This window comes from Rhinoraja longicauda, chromosome 5 (assembly GCF_053455715.1).
Source record: "Rhinoraja longicauda isolate Sanriku21f chromosome 5, sRhiLon1.1, whole genome shotgun sequence".
NCBI lineage: Eukaryota > Metazoa > Chordata > Chondrichthyes > Rajiformes > Arhynchobatidae > Rhinoraja > Rhinoraja longicauda.
In genome coordinates, this window is record NC_135957.1 from 16,520,832 (window position 1) to 16,547,057 (window position 26,226).

Consider the following 26,226-nt stretch of genomic DNA (forward strand, 5'->3'; position numbering starts at 1 on the left):
GGTACTGATTTTGGATGATCAGCCATGATCATATTGAATGGCGGAGCTGGCTCGAAGGGCTGAATGGCTTACTCCTGCACCTATTTTCTATCTTTCTACGACTAATTAACTAATTCTCCAAGTCCGGAATTAATTTATCATTGACAGTGTTCCCATTATTGTTGGATGAATGAATGACATTTCATACACACCCAAGATTATGGGGGGGAGGGTGGGGGCAGGGGAGGGGGGCAGGGAAGGGGGGAGTAGGGGTGGGGGGAAGTGGGGGTGGGGTAGGGGAGCGAGGGGAGGGGGAAGTGGGGGTGGGGTAGGGGGACATGGAGTGGGTGAGTGGGGGGGAGGAGGGAGGATAAGGGAGATTGAGTGGGGGGGGGGGGTGAGGGTGCTAGACCAATACAGGAGAGGCTTTGGGTTCACGGCTCGCTCTGGCTGTAGTGCTGGCGCCACGGGGCCCAGGTCAGTGACACCCTCTCCCCTCCCCTGTCCCCCTCTATGAGGAATGGGCCCAACGGGTCCACGGTCTAGTATATTACTAAAACTCTGTTTGTTTGTGCATTATATAGTTTGGGGCTTGACACAGCCAAAACGGTACACAATAGCGCATCAATTATACGTCCACCTCACTCACCACTCCCCCGTGGATGGAATAAACGCACTTTTGTTACTTTTTAAAAACAATTTACCTAATAAACTTTAATAAATGCACTCCCCCCCCTCCCCAGGAGGACCAGCGGGAGGACCGGTGCCCGTCCCGGCGTGCCCCGTGCCTGACCTTCCTCCCATGGTGCAGCACGTGGTAGACGGTCTAACAAGGTGGCCGACCCGCCGATCGCAGTCAAGCTGCAGGAGAGGCTTCGGCTTTACGCCCAGCCCGCACGAGAAATGGGGCCAAAGTCAGAGCCTTCTCCCTGTCCACTCTCGCCCACTCACGGCACTGGGAGACACTCCCCACCCGGCAACGGGTCCATGCAGTCGCCACCGTTCCCCTGGCAACGGCTCCACGGTTGGGCCGAGGGGGCAGCGAGGGGAGCGGTGGAGGGACGAGTGAAGGGGTTGGGCAGGAGGGTGTAGGAGGAGAAGGGTGGAGGGGCTATGGAGGGGGGTAGGGGGGGAGGAGGGGAGAGGGTGCTGCACCAGTGCAGGAGAGGTTTGGGCCCAATGGGTCCACTTTGTCTAGTCATAAATAAAACTTATAATACTTGTATTATTGCTAGTATTTATTAAAAAATCAAACTTTTCAATATTGCAATTTTGAATGTGAAGTAGCATCTGAAATTAAATTTATTTTTTACCTTTTTGCTATCAAGCAACATTTTAATTTTGAGGAGTAACACATCATTAACACCAATCTCTTCATTTTTATAAAGAATCTGAAAGGTTTTACTGCAGGCTGTACAATCTTGGACCGCGGCAGGAAAGGCAAGTTCAGAAGCTGGAAAATAAAATAAAAAGAATATCAGCCAGCAAATTTTTCAAAGCAGCACGATATAATTCAAGGAGACTTTTGTTCTCAAAGGGAATTTTAAGTTGACTATATTTTCATATAACATACCAGAAATGTGTAATGGTGCAGTCGTTTCTTTAATGAAAGATATATTTCTTTCCACTCATGAGAGTATCCGAATGCTTCAAATTTGAAAGCTATTTTCCTTTTAGTGCTGATAAACAGCATCTGCTTTTGATGTAATAAGCTTTAATAGCCAGGAGGTGGAAAGAATTGTAGAATTGCAACAGCAGTGAAGGAGTCTTTTCATCTCATCACATCCATGTTGCCTCCTGGTAGAACTAATCTATCAATCTACCTATTACCCTGGTATTTCCCTTTAGTCCAGCAAACTATTCTCTCTCAATTCCCTTTTGATGTCCTTGATTAATTCTGTTTCCACAACCGTTGCACACAGAGGAAACAAGTTAATAGTCTTTGCATAAATCAAGCAGAAGGGGGGGTTGAACAGCTAGAGATTCTGTATACATGAAGCTCAATTGTAGCTCAATGTTTTGGAGTACAGATCCCTCAAGCGGAAAAGAGGTGAAGGTAAGTGAGGAAGGGAAGTTACGATAATGATTCAGAAGAGATATCATGGCAGTACTTCAGCAGGATATTCACTCTTGTCCGAGTTAAATTCTATCTGCCATTCCTTTACCAACTTTCCCAGTGGATCTAGATTATGTCCTTAGGAGACAAGGTAGGAGGAATAATTATGGTAGCTGTGGATCCAAGGAGGTTTATCATAAACATATGTTTGTGGATGATACCAAAATTGGTGGTGTGGTGGAGAGTGAAGAAGGTTATCTAACATCACAACAGAATCTAGATTGCTGGTTAGCGTGTACTCGGTGGGCTGAAGGGCCTGTTTCCAGGCAGTATCTCAAAAATAACCTAAGAGCAGAAAAGATGTGATTGGCGGTCGAATTCCGTTTTTCCCTTTATTCACCTTTTCCAGTAATCCTTCCTCCCTCACCCATTACCTGGATTTGTTCTCTTCTCCCACCTGGCTCCATCTGCCCATCGCCCACACATCTATCCACGTGGGTCCTCTCCTTGGCCTATCCTTTCCCTTCCCCCATTTGTTTCCATCTGTTCATCATCCCTCCCTTATCTGGTTCCACCAATCATCCATCAGCCCCTGACTCACCCCTCCCTCTCACCTCTGTAAGGGCTATTTTCCCTTTACACTAATGCAGAGTCTCAACTTAAAATGTCGACCACATCTTTGCCTACACAAATGCTGCTCGACTTCCTGAGTTCCTCCAGTAAGTAGTTTTTGTTGCAGACTTCAGCATCGGTAGTCTTTTGTGTCTCCACTTTAAGTATTTCTTCCCAAAAATACATTAGTCAATCACGTCCAAAATTATTCAAATACTATATGGAAAATATGAAAGGCTTTCAAAATAAATGCATGTACTTATTATTTAAGTGTCAAATTAGCCAGGCATCATTAAAAATGTTAGCCTCTGACCAAGTAGCACGAAGATAGAACCCTTGCGCCAGAGGTATTATGTCTTGGGGAACGCTCTTGGAGTAGCTATCTATCAAGACTTCAGAGTTTCTTTCGCCTTCGAAGGTCGAGTTCTATGTCATGCTCATATCATGCTGTGCTGTAATTTGGGATAAACAATTTTGAACACTGCAAACATCATTTTCAATTTGAAAACCTTTATAGCTGTTTCCTACCTGCTGGATTCAGTAGACTTGCCTCCAATTTGTGAAGAACTCTGGGAGGCAGCTTCATTGTTGCACGGATCTGGTAAAACCTGCAGGAATAAATGATATGTTCTGTTAAAATGTTAGTAAATACAGGAATCAGAATTAATTTTGTAACTACAGAATGAGTGAAGAAACTTTAATTGGATTATATCATTAGGTACTCAGTCATAATTTCCTATTTGAAAATCTGTATCAGGCTGTTTAATAATCAGAAAAGGGAAAAATATCATTTGTTCCTGAAAAGTAGCACTCCAACTAGACCCCTTACTTTGTAGCATACTCATCTATACTTATATAGTGCTTTAGAATCCAAAAGTACATCATGTACATAAAAATCAATTCACATAAAAACTTGGTTAAGTCATTGTTTACGTTATACACAAGCTTAAGTCAACAGAGTCAAGACTGTTTAATTGTCATTTGCACCAACAAGTAACAATGAAATTCTTTCTTGCTGCAGCTTAATAGGCCTGTAATGCACAATATATAAAAATAACAACACACAATATATAAAAATCAAAAATATAAAACATTGATAACTATAATACTAGGTAACCATAACTGCAAAAACCGTATGGACGACACAGTCCATAGATGATCATAGTTGCTGAGATTAGTATTGTGTGATGTTTAAGAGCCTGATGGTTGCTGGAAAGAAACTATTCTTAAGCCTGGTGGTCATGGTTTTCAGACTCCGATACGATCTTCCTGATGGTAGTAGTGTTAATGGAAGTGTAGCAAGGGTGGTGTGGGTCTTTGATGAGATTGGTATTGGTTTATTATTGTCACATGTGCTGAGATACTATGAAAACCCATTGTTAGGTGCGATCCAAATAAATTACATAATACTGTACATGAGTACAATCAGGCCATTAACAAGTAGAGCAGATAATGCAGAGTCCCCAGTGCTTTATTCTTACCATGGCTGTCCCTGGCGCTTTCAGGTCCCAAATTCACCATTTATGTAGGCTGTAGGGTCGGAGATTCCCCAAACTGTGCCTCAGGGATCGGTGCTGGGCTCATTGCTGTTTGTTTTATATCAATGATTTGGATGAGAATGTAGAAGGCATAATTAGAAAGTTTGCAAATGACACTAAAGTGGGTGATATTATAGAGAAGATGGTTATCAAAAATTACAGCAGGATCTTGATCAGTTGGGAAAGTGGGCCGAGGAATGGTTAATAAAACTTAATGTAAATAAGTGCAAGGTGCTGCATTTTGGGAAATTAAACCAGGACAGGACCTTCACAGTCAATGACAGGGCCTTGGGGAGTTCTGTAGAGCATATGGCTCTAGGAATGTAGGTACATAGTTCCTTAAAAGTTGTGTCAAAGGTAGATAGAGTGGTAATGAAGGCTTTTGATACATTGGCATTCATTAATCAGGGCACTGAGTATAGAAGTTGGGATGTTATGTTACAGTTGTACAAGATGAGACTGCATTTGGAGTATTATGTTCAGTTTTGGTCACTCTGCTTTGTGGAGGATGTTGTTAAGATGGAAAGAGTGCATGGAAGATTTACAAGGATGTTGCCAAGACTTGAGGGCTTAAGCGAAAGGGAAAGGCTGCGCAGGATAGCAATTTATTCCTTGGGAGCACAAGTAACTGTGGGGTGATCATATAGGAGTGTATAAGATCACGAGGGGAATAAATAGGGTGAACGCACAAGGTCTTTTACCTAGAGTAGTGGAATCAAGAATCAGAGGACACAGGTTTAAGATGAGAGGGAAAAGATTTAATAGGAACCTGAAAGGCAACTTTTTCCACATAGAGGGTGGTGGGTATGTGGAACGAGCTGCCAGAGGAAATAGTTGAGGCAAGTACTATAACGGCATTTAAAAGATATTTGGACAGGCACATGAATTGGATATGTTTAGAGGGATATTGGACAAATATGGGCAGATGGGATTAGTGTAGATGGGGTATTGTGGTTGGCATAGGCAAGTTGGGCTGAAGGGCCTGCTTCTGTGCTGTCTGACTCTATAAACGTCAGGAGATCGCAGTAGTGCTAATCTATTTATATGGACCAGCAGTCTACAGCAAAATCTAATTTAAGTACAACATTGAATCTTGAATTAATTCATATTTAATCTTGTTCTGCTGCTTGCAAAATGTTGGCAACTTGTGTGTTTATTTGCTCCTATTCTACTGCAAATTTTCAAACCTAAATTATTAGTTAGTTTCTATTTCCAACATGCTTTTTCTATACTCCTCATTGAAACATTCCTGTGATGATGAGGTGAGAGATATGCTGACTCACAAATTGCGATAGAATACATTTCAATTGTTTTTGATGATCCATGGTGCTGCATGGATGCCAAATTTTGGGCTGCCAGATCTGTTGCGAGCCTATCCCATTTACCAGGATTGTTTTCTGTGTCTTCTGTATCTGTACATATCTTCTGGCCACGTCAGAGGAATTTTAAGAATGAATTATATTCAGGACTTTCTTCACCTATGAATCAGATTGATCTCATGACAACTCACTAGTTCTGTGGTCACTGTCACTCAGACTATTTCCGACGGGCCACGTGACAGAAGGTCACATCCCGACAACAGGCCTGACTTGCTGCCGCGGCAACAAGAACCAGTCCAGAGAGGATGCCGCCGAGCCCGGATTGTGCCCACCCCGTAGACCGGAGAGAAGGAAGTCGGATCGGTAAGTGGCGCGGCAGCGGGAAGCAGTGTAGAACCACGACAGTGGAGAGGGCTGCTGGAGGGCTACTGGCTATGCCCAGTGGCCCGACGTGCAAAGTCTGCATCCCAACCGCAGGCTCGCTCGCTTGGCCGCTGAGCCCAGCCCCATCTCACCCCATGGACCGGGAATTGGAGAAGAGGTGGAGGGAGGTGGCGATGGCGGCAGACAAAGGGCCTGGTGAGAGGAACCAGGGGGAATCTTACCTTCTGCTTTCTTGAGGTTGGCTGTGGGAGGCACCCCTCGGGGGAACAAAGGCTGAAGAGGGTCAGGAATGGAGAGGGATATCGAATCGCGGAAAGTCCGAAATGGAGACGGTGTCTGCAACGGGCTTTGTGGCCAGCTGCAGCTGGGACTGTAAAATGGAGTCTCTTGCATTTGGACTCAGTGGGCTGTTCTGTGCATACTGTACTGACCGGGGTGATTGTGTTGATGTATTGGGATAGTCGTGCTGAGATGTATGCAAAATATGTATTTCACTGCACCTGGTACACATAATAATGAAACCATTGAACAATATTGTTACATTATTCACCATTCCAAAATTAAAATAATTCCAGATTAAAAATAAAACATTTTATTTAAACAAAACTAAAACATGCCACAATGGTATTTGAGCTGGGATAGTCAAAACAGACTCTGCGTGTTGACAAAGAACTATTGTGACTGTGAACAACCCAAAATCTTTGCTGCTGAAATGTGGGTCAGAAAATTAGTGTAGTGATTAGTGTAGTGTAGTGAAATTTGTTTCATGTCATTATTGGAGATGGCAATACAAAGCCAATGATTTTCTACGGGATGGAATAAAAAACAGTAACCAGCTTCATATTTCATACATTCATTAAAAGCTGGTTATAGGATTGCAGATGCTCCCCGCCTTACGATGCTTCGACTTACGATATTTCATCTTTACGATGGTGCAAACGGCAGCGACCCATAGCTCGCTTCCGGCCACGTGATCACGTGTATTCAATGCATTTCGACTTACGATATTTTCGGTTTCCTATGGATTTCTCGGAACGTAACCCCATCATAAGTTGAGGAGCACCTGTGTACAGTGCCCTCCATAATGTTTGGGACAAAGACCCATAATTTATTTATTTGTCTCTGTACTCCACAATTTGAGATTTGTAATAGAAAAAAAATCACATGTGGTTAAAGTACACATTGTCAGATTTTATTAAAGGGTATTTTTTATACATTTTGGTTTCACCGTGTAGAAATTACAGCTGTGTTTATACATAGTTCCCGTTCCCCCCCCTCCCATTTCAGGGCACCATAATGTTTGGGATACAGCAATGTCATGTAAAAGAAAGTAGTCATGTTTAGTATTTTGTTGCATATCCTTTGCATGCAATGACTGCTTGAAGTCTGCGATTCATGGTCATCACCAGTTGCTGGGTGTCTTCTCTGGTGATGCTCTGCCAGGCTTGTATTGCAGCCATCTTGAGCTTATGCTTGTTTTGGGGGCTAGTTCCCTTCAATTTTCTCTTCAGCATATAAAAGGCATGCTCAATTGGGTTCAGATCGGGTGATTGACTTGGCCACTCAAGAATTTACCATTTTGTAACTTTGAAAAACTCCTTTGTTGCTTTAGTAGTATGTTTGGGATCATTGTCTTACTTAGAATGAACCGCCAGCCAATGAGTTTTGAGGTATTTGTTTGAACTTGAGCAGATAGGATGTGTCTATACACTTCAGAATTCATTATGCTACTACCATCAGCAGTTGTATCATCAATGAAGATAAATGAGCCAGTACCTTCAGCACCATACATGCCCAGGCCATAACACCCCTACCACCATGTTTCACAGATAAGGTGGTATGCTTTGGATTTTGGGCAGTTCCTTCTCTCCTCCATACTTTGCTCTTGCCATCACTCTGATATAAGTTAATCTTTGTTTCATCTGTCCACAAGACCTTTTTCCAGAACTGCGGTTGCTCTTTCAAGTACTTGGCAAACTGTAACCTGGCCATCCTATTTTTTGCGGCTAACCAGTGGTTTGCATCTTGCAGTGTAGGCTCCGTATTTCTGTTCATGAAGTCTTCTGCGGACAGTGGTCATTGGCAAATCCACATCTGAAGAGTGTTGGTAGACACAAAATGTTAGAGTAACTCAGCGAGTCAGGCAGGTTCTCGGGAGAGAAGGAATGGGTGACATTTCGGGTCGAAACCCTTCTTCAGAGTGATGTCAAGGGAGGGGGCGGGACAAAGATAGAATGTAGTCAGAGACAGGAAGACTGGTGGGAGAACTGGGAAGGGAGAGGGGATAGAGAGGGAAAGCAGGGACTATCTGAAGTTAGAGGCCAATGTTCCTGAAGAGTGTTTCTGATCTGTCGGACAGGTGTTTGGGCGTTTTTCTTTATTATAGAGAGAATTATTCTCTCATCAGCTGTGGAGGTCTTCCTTGGCCTGCCAGTCCTTTTGGGATTAGTAAGCTCAACAGTGCTCTCTTTCTTCTTAATGATGTTCCAAACAGTTGATTTTGGTAAGCCTGAGGTTTGGCTGATGTCTCTAACAGTTTTATTCTTGTTTCTCAGTCTCATAATGGCTTCTTTGACTTTCATTGGCACAACTTTGGTCCTCATGTTGATAAACAGCAATAAAAGTTTCCAAAGGTGATGGAAAGACTGGAGGAAAGATTAGGTGCTGAGAGCTCTTATACCTGCATTAAGGTGGCATTTAAACACATCTGAGCAATTACAAAAACCTATGAAGCCTTGTGTCCCAAACATTACGGTGTTTATCTGACAATGTGCACTTTAACCACATGTGATTTTTCTATTACAAATCTCAAATTGTGGAGTAGAGGCAACTAATTAAATAAATGATGAGTCTTTGTCCCAAACATTATGGAGGGCACTGTATATTCAAAAGCCAGTCTCAATTTCTTCAATTGGAAGATGCGTTGAATTGGGAGCTTTAAAAGCAGGGCGATAGTGCAAAAAGATGAGAAAGGTTTAGTAAGTTATTTCTATGATTAATTTGAAATATATGCATTGAAAATATCTGATGAAACATAATAAAGCACAAACCTAGTATTTGCTGACTTCTATTTAGTAACAGCTCCAATTTTGACATTGAGTACTTGGTAAAGAACTGTTAATCCAAATGATTCTAGCACCACTGCAACAGGCCATTGACTATATTTATATCAAGATACCTCTCATTTGCTCACTGTAGCAATTAATTCATTTAGTAAAATTTTAAAGATCAAACATCATATCCAGAACCAAAGTAAAAAATGTTGTCCAAAGAGTATTTACCCCCTCTGGAAAAGGTCCACATTATAAAACTTGTGTAATTCCACTGAGAATTCCACTGTGGCTTGCACTTCGGTCATCTTTTTATTTTAGAAAGTTCCAAAACATTAGGACAGCACCATGATTATCTGTAAGAGAGTAATATTTTTGGTTAGCAAAGAAAGAAAATAAAACATCCAACAATTTTAGAATTAGGAAAATACTTCTAATATAGTTTACCTTGGTTTAGTCATTTTTGACGACATCATGGATATTGCCAACAATCTTTCTCTTTTTGATGCTTCATGGTTTTCCTGTTATAAGCACATTTCAAACTGCTGGAACAAGATAAACATGGCTAAATTTATATCCTTTTCAATTAATGCACTCATGAAACAAGAAACAATAGCTCGTCCATAAATTCTATGTATATAATGAATATAATTACTTAGATAGATTATTAAATATAATTTTTTGTTCCATTTGCTTGTTTTAATATGCTCCAACTGTATCATCACCCCGTCATTGTTCTCAGCTCTGGAAAACATTAATTTTGGTGTCCAATATATAGGTTCAATTGAATAGAGTCATAGAGTCTTAGTGTTGAAACAGGGCCTCCGGCCCAACTTGCCCATGCCGACCAACATGTCCCATCTACACTAGTCTCCTCCTACCCATGTTTGGCACATTTCCCTCTAAACCTGTCCTATTCATGTACCTGTCTAAATGTTTCTTAAACGTTGCGATAGTACCTGCCTAAACTACCTCCTCTGGCAACTCGTCCCATACAAACCACTCTGTGTAAAAAGGTTACCCCTCAGGGTCTGATTAAATCTTTCCCCCCCTCACCTTAAACCTATGTCCCCTGGTTCTCGATTCCCCTACTCTGAGCAAGACGCTCTGTGCGTCTACCCGATCTATTCCTCTCATGATTTTGCACACCTCTAAAAGATCACCCCTCATCCTCCTGTGCTCCAAGGAATAGAGTCCTAGCCTGCTCAACCTCTTCCAAACTATAATTATAAGCATCAGACCTGCATTTTAAGCGCATAGAAAAGTATAAACGGCTGCAATTCTTTCTGCACAAGGTAATTCAGACAGGTTAACAATGAGGCAACTTGAAGACAAATAAACTTGAAATCAACCTGTTCCCTTCTGTTCACCATCTCTCCTTTTGGATCAACATTTCACTTCTTTTCTTTTCAGATTCCACCAATTGCACCCTTTTTCACTTATCATGTTTAACCTTGCTTGCTATTTCCACCCTTCTCTCCCTCACCTGACTCATCTAGCAATCAACTCCTTCTTACCTGGATCCACCTATCTCTTGCCAGCTCTTGCCCCACCCCTTCACCATACCTTTCTATCAGCTATCTCCCCTCTATTGTCAACCCAAAATGTTGTCTGTCCATTCCATCCACGGATGTCGCCTAACTTGAAGAAATTCTCCAGCAGTTTTTTTCAGCTGCAATCTATATTTTTAATTGTACGTCTTTGAGTGCACATAAAAATACACAGTTGATTAAAACAATGTACAAGGAAGGAATAAAGAGAACGGAGCAAATGAAGCGGCACAAACATACATCTGTTAATTAACGAGTGCAACAGAGTACACGTAGTTCTGCTACAACGCGTGTTTCCATAACGCAAATTGGATACAGTGTGAGCAATGATCAGTTGAATGAATATGGAACACTATTTATATTACGTGGAGCGAATTAGTTATTACACAATATCAAATCAGGATCCAGAGAATCATTTAAAACTTATAATGGAAATTGACAAGTTAAAAAAAATCTGTCTTGGGGAGAAACAAATGGCTTAGAAAAGTAAAGTGATTTAGAAAAGTAAAGTGATTCCCTGTAATCTCCCTGCGATATTCAGAGCCCATAATTTCTTAAGAACAGAGCTGGTACATTTCACCACAGGTGGCCACTGGAAATTGATAAGCAAATCACTTCTATTGACACTTACGCAACGATACGATATTTAATAATGCAACAAACAGCCATTAATATTTCTAGCTTGCAGTAACAAAAATAAACAGCTATTAGAAATATGTATATTTTTAAATCCTACAGGAAATAACTTTTTTATTGCAAAACTGAAGCTCTTTACTCCATTGGTTTTTATAAAACATTTTTTTATAACTGAATGTTTTCATGAATACAACTATTTCAATATAGTAGAATTACCTGTATGCGATCAGGACTGGATGTCTAAATATAGAGCATGCGTTTGCAAGACACTCCACAAGTTAACGTATGGCAAACTAACAGAATCAGCAACATTTGATACAAGAAAGAAACAAACTAAAGCAAGAAATAAATTTTGCAAGCGTTTCATAAGAACATAAGAAACAGGACCAATCTAAGTCTTCCACGTCATTCAATAAAATCATGCTGATGCAATCATGGCCTCAACAGCATTTTCCCCACAGTCCTTGATTTCCCTGCAATTTAATCTAAGTCAAGTCATCGCATTCGACCAATCTCATGCCCCATCTAAGCTTATCGCATTTGCTGGCGCCTTGCCCATATTCCTCTAAACCTTTTCCTATCTATATAAAGCTGTCCAAATGTATTTTAAATATTATTATTCTACCTGCCTCAACTACTTGCTCTGGCAGCTCGTTCCATATATCTACCATCCACTGTGTCAAAGTGTTGTCCCTATGATTCCTATTGCTGCACGTCTTTGGAGTGTGAGAGGAAACCAAAGATAGCATAGCAGCAATCAGCAGCAGTGGCAGCAATCGGCAGCAGTGGCAGCAATCGGCAGCAGTGGCAGCAATCGGCAGCAGTGGCAGCAATCGGCAGCATGGCAGCAATCAGCAGCAGTGGCAGCAATCAGCAGCAGTGGCAGCAATCAGCAGCAGTGGCAGCAATCAGCAGCATGGCAGCAATCAGCAGCAGTGGCAGCAATCAGCAGCAGTGGCAGCAATCAGCAGCATGGCAGCAATCAGCAGCAGCGGCAGCAATCAGCAGCAGTGGCAGCAATCAGCTGCAGTGGCAGCAATCAGCAGCAGTGGCAGCAATCAGCAGCAGTGGCAGCAATCAGCAGCAGAAGCAGCAATCAGCAGCAGTCAGCAAAGTTCCTAAAGATCATCCAGGAGGGCTTTTTGAGCCAATATGTTGAAAGTCCAACAAGGGAGGGGGGCGGTATTGGACTTAATCTTGGGAAATGAGGCCGGACAGGTGGCTGAAGTGTCAGTGGCAGAGCATTTTGGTGACAGTGATCACAATTCAGTGATATTTAAGGTGGTAATGGAAAAGGATAAAGAGGGACCAGAGGAAAGAGGAAAATTTCTAAATTGGGGCAAGGCTGATTTTAATCTGATAAGGCAGAAGTTGGCCCTGGTGGAGTTGGATCAGCTTCTCGTGGGGAGGAACGCATCAGAACAGTGGGAGTCATTCAAAGGAATCATTGAAAAAGTACAGAGGAAGCATGTTCCCCTAAAGTTCAAGGGTGGGACAAACAAGTCCAAAGAACCTTGGATGTCGAACGATATAGTAGGATTGATTCGAAAAAATAGGGGGGCTTTTGGAAGGCATAAAGAACTTAAGGCACAGACATCATTAGAGGAATACAGAAGGTGTAGGGCGGTTCTTAAAAAAGAAATTAGGAGAGCAAAAAGGGGCCATGAGATAGCACTAGCGGGCAAAATAAAAGAAAATCCCAAAGTGTTCTATAAGTATATCACGGGTAAGAGGATAACGAGGGAAAGAGTGGGGCCCATCAGGGACCATAGTGGAAAGCTGTGTGTGGAGCCAGAGGATGTAGGAGATGTTTTAAATGATTTTTTTGCATCTGTTTTTACGAGGGAGGAGGGCGATGCGGACTTAGAAATGGAGCAGGAGGGTTGTGATGTTCTTGAGCATATTGCTATTGACAGGGAGGCGGTGCTGGAGGCTCTGGTAGGCATAAAAGTGGATAAGTCTCCGGGCCCTGACGAGATGTATCCCAGGATGCTGAGAGAGGCAAGGGAGGAGATTGCGGGGGCTCTGGCACAAATTTTCAGAGCCTCTCTTGCAACAGGGGATGTACCGGAGGACTGGAGGATAGCTAATGTGGTGCCATTATTTAAAAAGGGCAGTAGGGATAAACCTGGGAACTACAGGCCGGTGAGTCTGACATCGGTGGTGGGGAAGCTGCTAGAAAAGATTCTGAGGGACAGAATCGGTCTTCACTTGGAGGATCGAGGGTTAATTAAGGATAGTCAACATGGCTTTGTTAAGGGAAGGTCGTGTTTGACTAACTTGATTGAATTTTTTGAAGGGGTAACCAAGGAGGTAGATGGGGGTAGTGCAGTGGATGTGGTATACATGGATTTCAGTAAGGCTTTTGACAAGGTCCCACACAGGAGACTAGTCAAGAAGGTAAGAGCCCATGGGATCCAGGGCACCTTGGCAAAATGGATAAAAAACTGGCTTAGTGACAGAAGGCAGAGGGTGATGGTAGAAGGGTGCTTCTGTGACTGGAGGCCGGTGTCCAGTGGGGTGCCGCAGGGATCGGTGTTGGGTCCCTTACTGTTTGTAATCCACATAAATGATCTGGATGTCAACGTACAGGGCATGATCAGCAAGTTTGCAGATGACACAAAGGTAGGGGGGGTGGTGAATAGCGAAGAAGGGATCTGCAAGCTGCAGGAAGATATAGATGAGATGGTCAGATGGGCGGAGCAGTGGCAGATGGAATTTAATCCTGAAAAGTGCGAGGTGATGCACTTTGGCAGAAATAACTTGGAGAGGGAGTACACCATGAATGGAAGGACCCTCGGGAAGACAGGGGTACAGAGGGACCTTGGAGTACAGGTACACAAGTCCTTGAAGGCAGCAGGACAGGTGGATAGGGTGGTTAAAAAGGCATATGGGTTACTGGCCTTCATTAGCCGGGGCATCGAATATAAAAGTAGGGGGGTAATGATGGAATTGTACAGAACACTGGTGAGGCCACAGCTGGAGTATTGTGTACAGTTCTGGTCACCACATTATAGAAAGGATGTGATAGCTTTGGAGAGGGTGCAGAGGAGATTCACCAGGATGCTGCCAGGGATGAAGGGCCTCGGCTATGAGGAGAGACTGGGCAGACTGGGGTTGTTTTCCCTGTAGCAGAGAAGGCTGAGAGGGGACATGATCGAGGTGTACAAGATCATGAGGGGCATGGATAAGGTAGATGGCGGGGAACTTCTTCCACTGGTGGAAGGTTCAACAACGAGGGGACATAGATACAGGGTAAGGGGAGGGAGGTTTCGGGGGGATGTGAGAAAGAACTTTTTCACCCAGAGGGTGGTTGGAGTCTGGAACTCACTGCCTGGGGTGGTGGTGGAGGCGGGAACACTCACAACGTTTAAGAGGCATTTGGATGGGCACTTGAAATGCTACAACATTCAGGGCTACGGTCCAAATGCGGGAAAATGGGATTAAAATTAGACTGTGTTTGGTAACGGGCGGCGCGGACACGATGGGCCGATGGGCCTCTTTCTGTGCTGTAGAACTCTATGACTCTATAAATCTGTAACATAGACCCAAACATCTACACTCAATTCCCTGACTGAAGGAACCCAACATGCCCAAAGCTTTCTTCACCATCCTATCCAACTGTGATGCCACTTTCAGGGCACTGTGTATTGTACTCCTAGATCTCTATGCTCTACAGCAATCCCGGGGCTGCAACGTTCACTGTCAAGGTCCTGATTTGGTTTGACTTCCCAAAATGAACCACCTCACACTTATCAGAGTTAAGGTAGACACAAAATGCTGGAGTAACTCAGCGGGTCAGACAGCATTTCGGGAGAGAAGGAATGGGTGACGTTTCGGGTCGAGATCCTTCCTCAGACTGATGTCAGGGGAGGGGGTGGGACAAAGACAGGATGTAGTCGGAGACAGGTAGACGAGTGGGAGAACTGGGAAGAGGGAGGGGATAGAGAGGGGAAGCAGGGACTACCTGAAGTTAGAGAAGTCAATGTTCATACCGCTGGCATGTAAACTGCCTAAGCAAAATATGAGGTGCTGTTCCTCCAAATTGCGCTGGGCCTCACTCTGACAATGGAGGAGGTCCTTGACAGAAAGGTCAGATTGGGAATGGGAGGGGGAGTTGATGTGCTGAGCCACCAGGAGATCAGGTTGGTTGAGACTGACTGAGCAGCGGTGTTGAGCGAAACGATCGGTCTCGCCGATGTAGACATCTGGAACAGCGGATGCAGTGGATACGGTTGGAGGAGGTGCAGGTAAACCTCTGCCTCACCTGGAAAGACAGTTTGGGTCCTTGGATGGAGTCGAGGGAGGAGGTAAAGGGACAGGTGTTGCATCTCCTGCGGTTGCTGGGGAAAGAACCTGGGAGGGGGTGGTTTGGGTGGGAAGGGACGAGTGGACCAGGGAGTTTAGGAAGGAACGGTCTCTGCAGAAAGGGGTGGAGATGGGAAGAATTGGGAGTAGGGGATAGAGTTTTTACAGGAAACATGGTGGGAAGAAGTGTAATCAAGATAGCTATGGTAGTCAGTGGGTTTGTAGAAGATGTCGGTCACTAGTCTGTCTCCTGTGATATTTGACGTGATTGTGATTGTGGTGTGATATTTGACTCTGCATTAAAGTTTGACAAGCAAGTCAACGCTGTGGTAAAAGCCAGCTTCTTCCAGCTTCGTACCATAGCTAAAATCAAACCATTCCTCCAATTTGACGACATTGAAAAAATCATCCACGCATTCATTTCCTCCCACCTAGACTACTGCAACTCCCTATACACTGGGATCAACCAATCATCCCTGTCCCGCCTGTAATTGGTCCAAAACTCCTGATGGGTACCCATAAAAGGGACCACATCACCCCGATTCTGGCCTCTCTCCACTGGCTACCCGAACGGTACAGAATCAACTTCAAGCTCCTCCTATTCACATATAAAGCCCTAAACGGGCTTGCCCCCCCCCCCCCCCCCCCCCATATCAAAAATCTTCTAACCCACCACTCTATCTCCAGGTCCCTCAGGTCGGCCGACTTGGGGCTACTCACTATCCCGCGGTCTAGGCTTAAGCTCAGGGGTGACCGCGCTTTTGCGGTTGCAGCTCCTAGACTGTGGAACAACATCCCTCTCCCCATCAGAACTGCCCCCTCCATCGACTCCTTTAAGTCCAAGCTCAAAACCTATTTCTACTCCCTAGTGTTTGAGGCCCTCTGAGGGGGCGCTGTGAATTGTTTATGTATGTGCTGTTATGTTTGTGTGCCATTGTATGTTCGTTCTTAGTACCTGAACTGATGTACAGCACTTTGGTCAACGTGGGTTGTTTTTAAATGTGTTATACAAATAAAATTGACTTGACTTGACTTGACTGATGGTGAGATCCAGAAACGATAGGGAGATGTCGTAGATGGTCCAAGTATATTTAAGAGCAAGTTGGAAATTAGTGGTGAAATGTATGAACTCAATGAGTTCTGCATGGGTACAAAAGGTAGCACCAATGCAGTCGTCAATGTAGCGGAGGTAGAGTTTGGGGATATGGCCAATGTATGCCTGGAATAGGGATTGTTCAACGTACCCTACAAGAGGCAGGCATAGCTAGGGCCCATGTGAGTGCCCATAGCTACGCCTTGGATTTGGAGGAAGTGGGAGGAGTCAAAGTAGAAGTTGATGAGGGTAAGGACCAGCTCTGCTAGGCGGAGGAGAGTATTGTTAGATGTAAATTGGCTGGTTCTGCGGTCGAGGAAGAAACGGAGGGCTTTAAGACCCTCCTGGTGGGGGATGGAGGAGTAGAGTTTTTTCCTACTTCTCAGAATTAAACCCCATTAGCCATTTCTTGGCCCACCTGCCCAGCTTATCAATATCCAGCTGTAATTCTTGATAACTATATTCATTGTTTCCGATACCATCGATTTTAGTGTCAACTGCAAATTTACTAATCACGCTTGTAGATTCTCATCAAAGATGTTTATACAGATGACAAGTAGCAATGTGTCCAGTATTAATCCCCGAGACACCACTAGTCACAGGCTACCAGTACGAAAAACAGCCTTCCATCACCAACCTCTGCTTCCTACCATAAAGCCAATTATGTATCCATTTAGCTAGCCCTCCCTGGATTCCATACGATCTAAACTTCGAGCAGCCCACCTTAAAAGCCTTGCTGAAGTCCATATAGACTATGTCTACAGCCCAGTCCTCATCAATCTTTTTGGTTACTTCCTCAAAAAACTCAAATTCATTACACATGATCTCCCAAGACAAAACCCGAAGGGCCTGTTTCGAGGGGATTATCTAACCCCTCAGAATCCTCTCCAGTAACTTTCCTTGCCCAGATGTTAGGATTACTCACCAGTGTCTAACCCAATTTTTAGCATCTCACCCATGTCTAACCATGATTCATATATCTCAACCAGGTCTCCTGTAATTGCTCCCTGCAGTGTCCTTGGATATATCTGATCAGGCATGAGAGATTTATCTACCTTCATATGTCTTAGGATATTCAGCACCTTCTAAAATGTTATACGGACTATCCTCAAGAGATCACCATTAACTTTCACAAGTTCCCTAGTCTTCATGTCTTTCTCTGCAGCAAGAACAGACTAGAAATATTCATTGAGAACCCTGCAAATCTCCTGCAGCTCCACACATAGATGACCACTTTAATTTCTTGAGGGGTCTTAATCTCTTTCCAGTTACCCTTTTCCATTCAATGTACTTGTAAAATTGCATTCTGTTTAATCTTATCTGCCAGAGACATCTCGTGCCCCCTTTTGCCCACCTGATTTCCTTCTTAAGTATCCCTCAAACCTCTCTCCTCCTCTCGGGATACACTTGATCTCAGCTGATTATACCTGACGTATACCTCCTTTTATTTCCTGACCAGAGCATCAAATATTCTCTTCTTCCCGAGTTATTTACTCCTCCCAGCATTGCCTTCACTCGAACAGGAACATGCTTGCTTGAATATTCACTATCACGCTTTTAAAAGCATCCCACTTTCTTGACATGCCTTTGCCCACAACCTACTCCAATTATTTTTTTCAACAGGGATTTACTAATGAATGGAAGTTTGACATTTTTAAGTAAGTTGTAAAAAAAAAAGATAGGCTCAGAAGAGTCACACCAAGCTGAGTCAGGATAACCATGGTAAAACAGGAACCAAGAGAGAAAATAAAGACTATGCAAAAAGTAAATTTGTGACATACTGAACATTCAGGGTAGACAAACACTTATAGAAATTCTAACATGTTCTTGAAATTATATCAGGATGGAATGGGGTCTCATTTAAAGACTATATTGGATAAGCGGCTCCCAGTGGGAAACAATTTTATTGAAGCCTCAGAAGAATACAAGATGCAAGACTAAAGGTAAACCCTAGTGAAGCACAATTAGGACAGCCCCAAGTTCCCAAGTTCTGTAGCTGGGGTAGAGATATCACAAGGAAAGAAGCACATTTGGGGGAGAGGATGGGGGGGGGGGGGGGGGGGGGGACACAGGCTATTTTAAACTTGCCTTAACCAATAACAGTGAAGATGTAAGGCAGGTACTGGCATTATTTAATTACTGTGGGAATTTTATGGAAAATTATTCTGAATTAGCCAAACCCTTGCAGGGCTGCTAGGTGGAAACATTGGGCTCATTGAAGCAGTATAAAGCATAAAGGAGAAATTTAATTAATACTACTGATAATTGGCTGGATTTGTTTCTTTTTCTTTGCAGGTTTCAAATATGCACGCATCGGGTTGGAATCATGAGCGCTCCAACGAGACCACATTTAATCATCAATCGCACTAATTGGAATAAGGAAAAAATGTGCTGGATAGTTGTAAACGATGACAGAAATACAACTACCTGCACAAATGGAACAATACGGTCTCATTCCTAACCTCATTATTAAAATACTGTAATATGTGGGCTGTAATATTGGCGAAACCAAGTTTTCAAACCATATTTACAAACATCTAACCAGGAATTTATATTTTTCTCATGTGCTTGGTTTTAATTTCCACCTCCTATGTTTTTCCCCATAACTCCTGCCTGCATATTTTGCAGAATAAGATAAATTCCAATGTACTAAACTGAAATAATCTAGTTGGTTCACTGGCTGGAGGTTATGCACAGTTGGTTTGTTGGGTATGGTGTTCTTCAACGAGAGGAACAGCTGCTTTGCTATAATGTAATGAGATAAAACAAACTGTATATTGAAGTAGAGACTTCCCATTCTCTTGCCTGAACTTGCCTCTAACCTAGAGAAATAAAAATTACTACAAGTTTCCAGTGTTAAAATTCCCTTGCTTATAGACAGTACAATTGCAAGGTTATTATTGTGTAAAAGAAACATTCCATAGGAACTCGTGACAACTTATTGGATTCAATGGAAAATAGTGGTTCACATTACTGAAAGTCACGACATGGGCAGTTTTCTGGGAATGCTCCCCTGTAATGCAGGAGTCACCTGTAATATATATCAAAAACATCAAAGGTGCCAACACAGATCTTTGTGGTGCCCCACTAGTCACAGAGTTGCAATCAGATAAACATTCATCCACAAACTCTCTGCCTCCTAACAGCAAGCCAATTTTGGATCCATTTTGCCAGCATGCCCTAAATCGCGAGTCTAACCTTTTGAACCAGGCTATGATGTGCGGAATTGTCAAAGATGTTATTAAAGTCCACGTAGATAACATCCAACACACTGCTCTCATCAATATGCTCAGTTAACTCCTCGAAAAATTTAATCAAATTTGTGAGGGGAGTTTTCTCACAAATAAAGCTATGCTGACTATTCCCTAATCCAAGTAGGGATACTTTCTAAATAAATGCTGTTCAAGCACATGCTAATCCAAGCAGGGATACTTTCCACATACTGACCCTTAGATTCCTTTCCAACAGCTACACTGCTACTGATCGAAGATTCACCGGCCTGTAGTTGTCCACCTTATTCCTACTGCCTTTCTTGAATAAAAATGATATTTCTTATCGTCCAGTTATCTGTTTCTAACAAAGGTGCCAAAATTTCCACCGAGGCTCCATTGACTCCTGCCTTGACTCCCATAGCACTGAAATATATTCCATAGTTTCCTGGGGATTTTTCCACCTTTTGCACTCCAAGACATCTAACACCTCCTTTATCAGTGCAAATATGCTTCAGAATATCACGATCTCTCTCTCTAAACTGAGTCACAGAGCAATACAGCACAAAGCTACCGAGCTTCAGACCAAGTTGTCCATGCTGACCAAGTTGGTTAAGCAAGCTAGTCCTACTTGTCGGCTGCAGGTCAACATCCTGTGGTCACAAATGAGACTAGAGGATGGCGAGTTGTCTTCCTGGTGCCAGTGTCCAGGATGTCTCGGAGTGGCTGCAGAACATACTCAAGTGGGAGGGTGAGCAGTCAGAGATCATTAAGCAGCACTTATGACATATTTTGCATAGGAAAAGGGATAAGATCCTGTGAAGTGAATAGAGGGAGTTAGGAAAGAGATTTAAAAGCAGGATGTCAAGGGTGGTAATGTCTGGATTACTCCCAGTGCCATGTGCTAATGAGGATTGGAATAGGAGGATAGGCCAATGAATCCATGGTTCAGCAACTGGTGCATGTGATTTTTTGGATCATTGAGATCTTCTTCTGGGGCAGAGGTATTCTGAACAAGAGGCACGGGTTGCACCTGAATTGGAAGGGGATCAATATCCTAAAAGGGAGATTTGCTTGCGCTACTCTGTGGGGAAGACCCCCGGAGTAGTAAGGAGGCAGATGAGAGGCTGAGGTCAAATATTGCATTTGATTACTTCCTGCCATTAATGTGCAAAATGTTTACTCTCCTCAAAACAAGGATCTACCATTCATGAAGAATTTTTCACAGTAAATCAATATCTTGGATATTTTATCCCCCTTGAAAAGGGAATGTTGCTCACTTATGTTGCAATAGATCCTTTACTCAAACTGCCAGTCATAGTGTGATTGTCATCTGCAGGTTTCATCTTGGATTACCGATTCAAAAAAGGAGTCAAAAAAGGAAGTGGAATTTGCAGAAATGAAAAGGAAAACAGAGACAAATTTAAAAATACATAATGTAAATTTTACAAGGCATCACATAATGAATCTTCCCAAAGACACATCAAAGATGGTGGTGATCAGAGGTTTAGCAAAAAAAAAAGTGGGCTTGAAAGAAGACATTAAATGGAGAAAAGGTAAATGGCAAGGTATATGAAAAGTGCCCCATATAAACTTAAATGAATAGCTTGTAGCAGGAACACGAAGGAGTCCAGCCAAAAGCTAATCGGACACGAGTTGCGTGCACTAGACGTGTTTATTCTCTCCAGTACAGCTCCCTACTACTCCCCCAGTCACGGGCGTTGCCCGGCCTTAAATACCAACTCAGGTACCGCTCCTGTGGCTAGCGCCTCCCACACCAAGACGCCGCCCTCTAGAGCTGATGGTTCGTTGTGCCCTTCGGTTGCCACCAGGTGTCACCACATGACCCCCCCCAGAACCAGAGGCACCGAACGCCAAACGATGTGGCCCGAACGCATAGATACAATCCCACGCCCCAGGAACTTGCTCGGTTCAGAAGAATCTCCGGGAGTCCGGGACAGCGGACGCCCGCGACGGGGCGGTTGAGCCACATGGACTGGCTCGCTCAGGTCCAAGTGGGCTGGTTTCAAACGAACCACAGACACAGTTTCGCGCCGGCCTCCCATGTCCAAATCAAATGTAGTAGTCCCGTGCCGCAGCACGCGAAAGGCAACTTCATACGGGCGCTGCAAGGGCAACCTGTGGGAGTCTCGGCGAAGAAAAACGTACGGGCAGCTCATCAGCGGCAGTGGCACATGGGAAGGGGCCACACCACGACGTTGGGATGGGAGATAAGACGCCGACCCTCTCCCGCAAGCGGATCAGCATCGATGACGGGGGTTCCTGGGACCCATCAGCAGCAGGGACAAACTCCCCGGGCACGGTAAATGGAGCACCATATACCAACTCCGCGGAGGACGATGACAGATCCTCCTTGGGGGCCGTCCGAATCCCGAACAGGACCCATGACAACTCGTCCATCCACCCTGGGCCCATGAGACGAGCCTTCAGGGCGGCCTTCAGACAGCGGTGGAACCGCTCCACCAACCCATTTGACTGGGGATGGTACGGTCGAGTGGTGGAGCCGCATCCCCAACAGGCGGGCCATGGCGGACCACAGTTCAGACGTGAACTGGGCGCCCTGGTCGGACGTGATGTGAAGTGGAACGCCAAAACGGGTAACCCAAGTTGCCACGAGGGCACGAGCGCACGACTGAGTTGAAGTGTCCGTGAGTGGGATGGCCTCCCGCCACCGCGTAAAATGGTCAACCACCGTAAGCAGGTGTGAAACACCCTGGGACGGCGGCAGCGGCCCCACGATGTCCACATGTATGTGATCGAACTGCCGGCGTGGCACCGCAAAGTCCTGAACGGGCGCCCGGATGTGTCGATGCACCTTTGATGTCTGGCACAGGATGCACGTCCGTGAGCGACCTGCTTCCGAAGTCCGTGCCACATAAACCTTGTGGCCACCCATGCGACCGTGGCCTGGATGGATGGGTGGGCCAGCCCATGGATCACCTCAAAGACGCGACGGCGCCAGGCCGCCGGAAACTTAGGCCTCGGCTGACCCGTGGACACGTCAGAGGATGAAACCCAATTGACCCAAGCACCAAGCCAGAGATTGCGGTGCGGTTCGCCGGCATCTCATCGTCCGCCAGCTGGGCCGCCGCCAAGGCGGAGTAATCTACTCCCAAGGCCGGGTTAAGCACGGCTGCAATTGTCGGACGGGACAAAGTATCCGCCACGAGGTTGCATTTCCCGCTGATGTGTCGGACGTCCTTTGTAAACTCTGAAATAGCCGCCAGCTGGCGCTGCTGACTCGCGGAGCAAGGATCCGAAACCGTCGCAAAAGCAAACGTGAGGGGGTTGTGGACCATGAAGGCTACGAAGGAACAGCCATCGAGGAAGTACCAGAAGTGCTGCACTGCGAGGTGTAATGCGAGCAACTCCCGGTCGAAAGCGCTGTAGCGACGTGCTCAGGTGATGGTTAAAGAAGGCGAGAGGCCGCCAACGGCCGTTAACCGACTGTTCCAAAACGCCGCTGACCGCAAAGTCCGAGGCGTCCACGGTAAGGGCTGTGGCGGCTTCAGCCGACGGATGCATGAGCATAGTCACCCCAGCCATGGCCTCCTTCGCCCCTTCAAACGCCGCCGTGGCGACAGCGTCCCACTGTGTCCCCCGTTGCTTGCCCGTCAGCAACTGGAAAAGCGGCCGCAAAAGTTTGGCAGCCACCGGAACGAACCGGTGGTAAAATGTGACCATCCCTAAGAACTCCCGGAAGCCACGCACCGTAGCAGCCCGCGGGAACTGGCGGATTGCCTCAACCCTGTCCGGCAGAGGCACCGCTCCTTGCCGTGTCTCCCAATGCCCCAGGAAGTTGATGGCCCGAAGGCCGAATTGGCACTTGCCAGGGTTGATTACGAGGCCATGGTCATTGAGGCGCTGGAAGAGTAGACGAGGGTGGGCGCAATGTTCCTCTCGCGAGCGACTTGCCACCAGGATGTCGTCCAAACAGGAAGTCGAGCCCGCGCACCACGGTGTCCATCAGGCGCTGAAAGGCATGCAAGGCGTTCTTGAGGCCGAAGGGCATCCGAAGAAACTCGAACAACCTGAATGGGGTGACGATTGCCGCCTTGGGGACATCCTCCGGTCGCACGGGGATCTGGTGATATCCCCGGACTAGGTCGATCTTGGAGAAGAACCAAGCCTCGGCCAGATGGGCTGAGAAATCCTGTATGTGGAGGATAGGGTAATGGTCGGCGGTCGTGGCCTCGTTAAGGCTGTGGTAGTCCCCGCAAGGCCTCCAGCCGCTGGACACCTTCAGCACCATGTGCAGTTTGGAGGCCCATGGGCTGTTGGAGTGTCGAACGATGCCCATATCCTCCATACTCCGAAACTCCGCCTTTGCTATGAGGAGCTTGTCAGGGGCGAGCTTGCGGGCATAGAGCGGTGGGCCCGATGTCAGTATATGGTGCATGACACTGTGCCTCAGGCTGGCCGGGCCTAACTTGGGGGTGACAATGTCCGGAAACTCAGCCAGTACCTTGGCGTAGATATTGTCCACCGTCGCTACGGGGTTGCTGACCGGCGCTGTGGGCGCAGTAGAGTGCAAGGAGATCTTCTCAAAAGTTGACGCGTGGACGAGATGTTGGCCCTCTCCCGCAAGCGGATCAGCACTGATGACGGGGGTTCCTGGGACCCATCAGCAGCAGGGACAAACTCCCCGGGGACGGTAAGCGGAACACCATATACAAGAAATCTCAAATTAAAGGAGCAGAATTCAGGGGGAGATACAATGGTTTATCTCCAAGGGTTAACCTTAAGGGTTATCATGACCGAGAGAAGGCATTAGAAGGGTTTAGGTACATGGACAAAGGTTTTAAAACTGAGAAAATTGGAGTCAGTACAATTCAATGAAGAAGTAATGGGAAAGAAAAGTTTGATGTTAAATAAGGTACACGTTATAGTGTTTTACAAAGATCTAATGAATGGAAGATGAAGCAACGTATGCTTGCAAAAAGATATTTTATCAATCGTACGTTACGGAACAATTTCTTCCTAACAACTATTAGGCTATTGAACACTACGATCTCCAACTAAACTTCGAACTAAACTGACTTAATGGCATTAGAGACTTCAGACTTTATGTTGTTTTGCAACATAATCTATATTTGGTTATTTATTAATTAAATTGTTTGTTTATTATGTGATATATCGAGTACTGTGTTTACAAGCCAGTTATGTTGCTGCAGCTAAGTTGACTGGTGGTTTTGACGATGAACACCGTCATTCATCAATTGAATATGGCCCCAATGTAAATCCAGATTGAGCTCAGTGACACATTTTGCAATATATCACTTAACTCCATACAAGGCCAAAAGTGGAGGCTAAGTGTGCTGAAATTTCCCAGCATTACATTAGGAATCCACCTCTGCGATCCTGGTGTTGAACTGGAATTTCTACTTAGCCAATTGGGCAATTCTGAAAAGGAGATTATTAAGAAAAACTTTTAATTTATTTTTGAATTTATTTAACAGTTTTAAGTATATATATATATATGTTTTAAGAGTCTAGTTTGTTGAATACTAAATAGTTGATGATGAAAGCAATTTCTATCTTAAATTGCTCATGTGGAAACTATTGCAATACGACTATGAAATTTCACATGCGAATTAGAACACAAAATACAAAGAAAATTAAAGTACTCCTAATAAAAAGGTAGCTTTATACTAATCTGCTTAAAATTCCGGAAAGGATATTCTGGTTGGTAAATTCCTTGCTGAATCATCAAGCATCTTAGCAAGCACAAAATCTGTTCTGGTATTTTGAGAAGATTAAAATTAGTATCAACCAGCATATACAGTGCATTCAGAAAGTATTCAGATCCCTTCACTTTTTCCACATTTTGCTACGTTACAGCCTTATTTTTAAAATGGATTAAATTCATTTTTTTAATCATCAATCTACACACAATACCCCATAATAAAAAAGTGAAAATAGGTGTTTAGAAATTTTTGCAAAGTAATTAAAAAGAAATAACTGAAATATCACATTTACATAAGTATTCAGGCCCTTTGCTATGACACTCAAAATTAAGCTTATGTTCATCCTGTTTTCATTGATTATCCTTGAGATGTTTCTATAACTTGATTGGAGTCCACCAGTGGTAAATTAAATTGATTGGACGTGATTTGCAATGGCACACACCTGTCTATATAAGGTCCCACAATTGACAGTGCATGTCAGAGCAAAAACCACGCCATGAAGACGAAGGAATTGTCCGTAGACCTCTGAGACAGGATTGTGTCGAGACACAGATCTGGGGACGGGTATAAAACAATTTCTGCAGCATTGCAGGTCCCGAAGAGCACAGTGGCCTTCGTCATTCTTAAATGGAAGAACTTTGGAACCACCAGGACCATAGAGCTGGCCGCCCGGCCAAACTGAGCAATCGGGGGAGAAGGGCCTTGGTCAGAGAGGTGGCCAAGAACCCGATCGTCACTCTGACAGAGCTCCAGAGTTCCTCTGTGAAGATGGGAGAACCTTCCA

General features: G+C 44.6%; 1 protein-coding gene across 4 annotated transcripts in view; it reads right to left on the reverse strand.

Moving 5' to 3' along the window:
* Positions 1-26,226, reverse strand: part of fam135a (family with sequence similarity 135 member A) — a 98,661-nt gene that overhangs the window by 57,741 nt on the left and 14,694 nt on the right. For 3 of the 4 annotated variants that reach the window (XM_078398974.1, XM_078398976.1, XM_078398978.1), the window contains exons 2-5: positions 9,386-9,483; positions 9,170-9,294; positions 3,176-3,255; positions 1,293-1,432 (exon numbers count right to left, since the gene is read on the reverse strand). In XM_078398974.1, the coding sequence (XP_078255100.1) occupies positions 1,293-1,432; positions 3,176-3,255; positions 9,170-9,246 (297 nt within the window). In that variant the 5' untranslated portion in view covers positions 9,247-9,294; positions 9,386-9,483. The remainder of the gene's footprint in view (positions 1-1,292; positions 1,433-3,175; positions 3,256-9,169; positions 9,295-9,385; positions 9,484-26,226) is intronic. The other variant, XM_078398975.1, reaches the window with a different exon arrangement.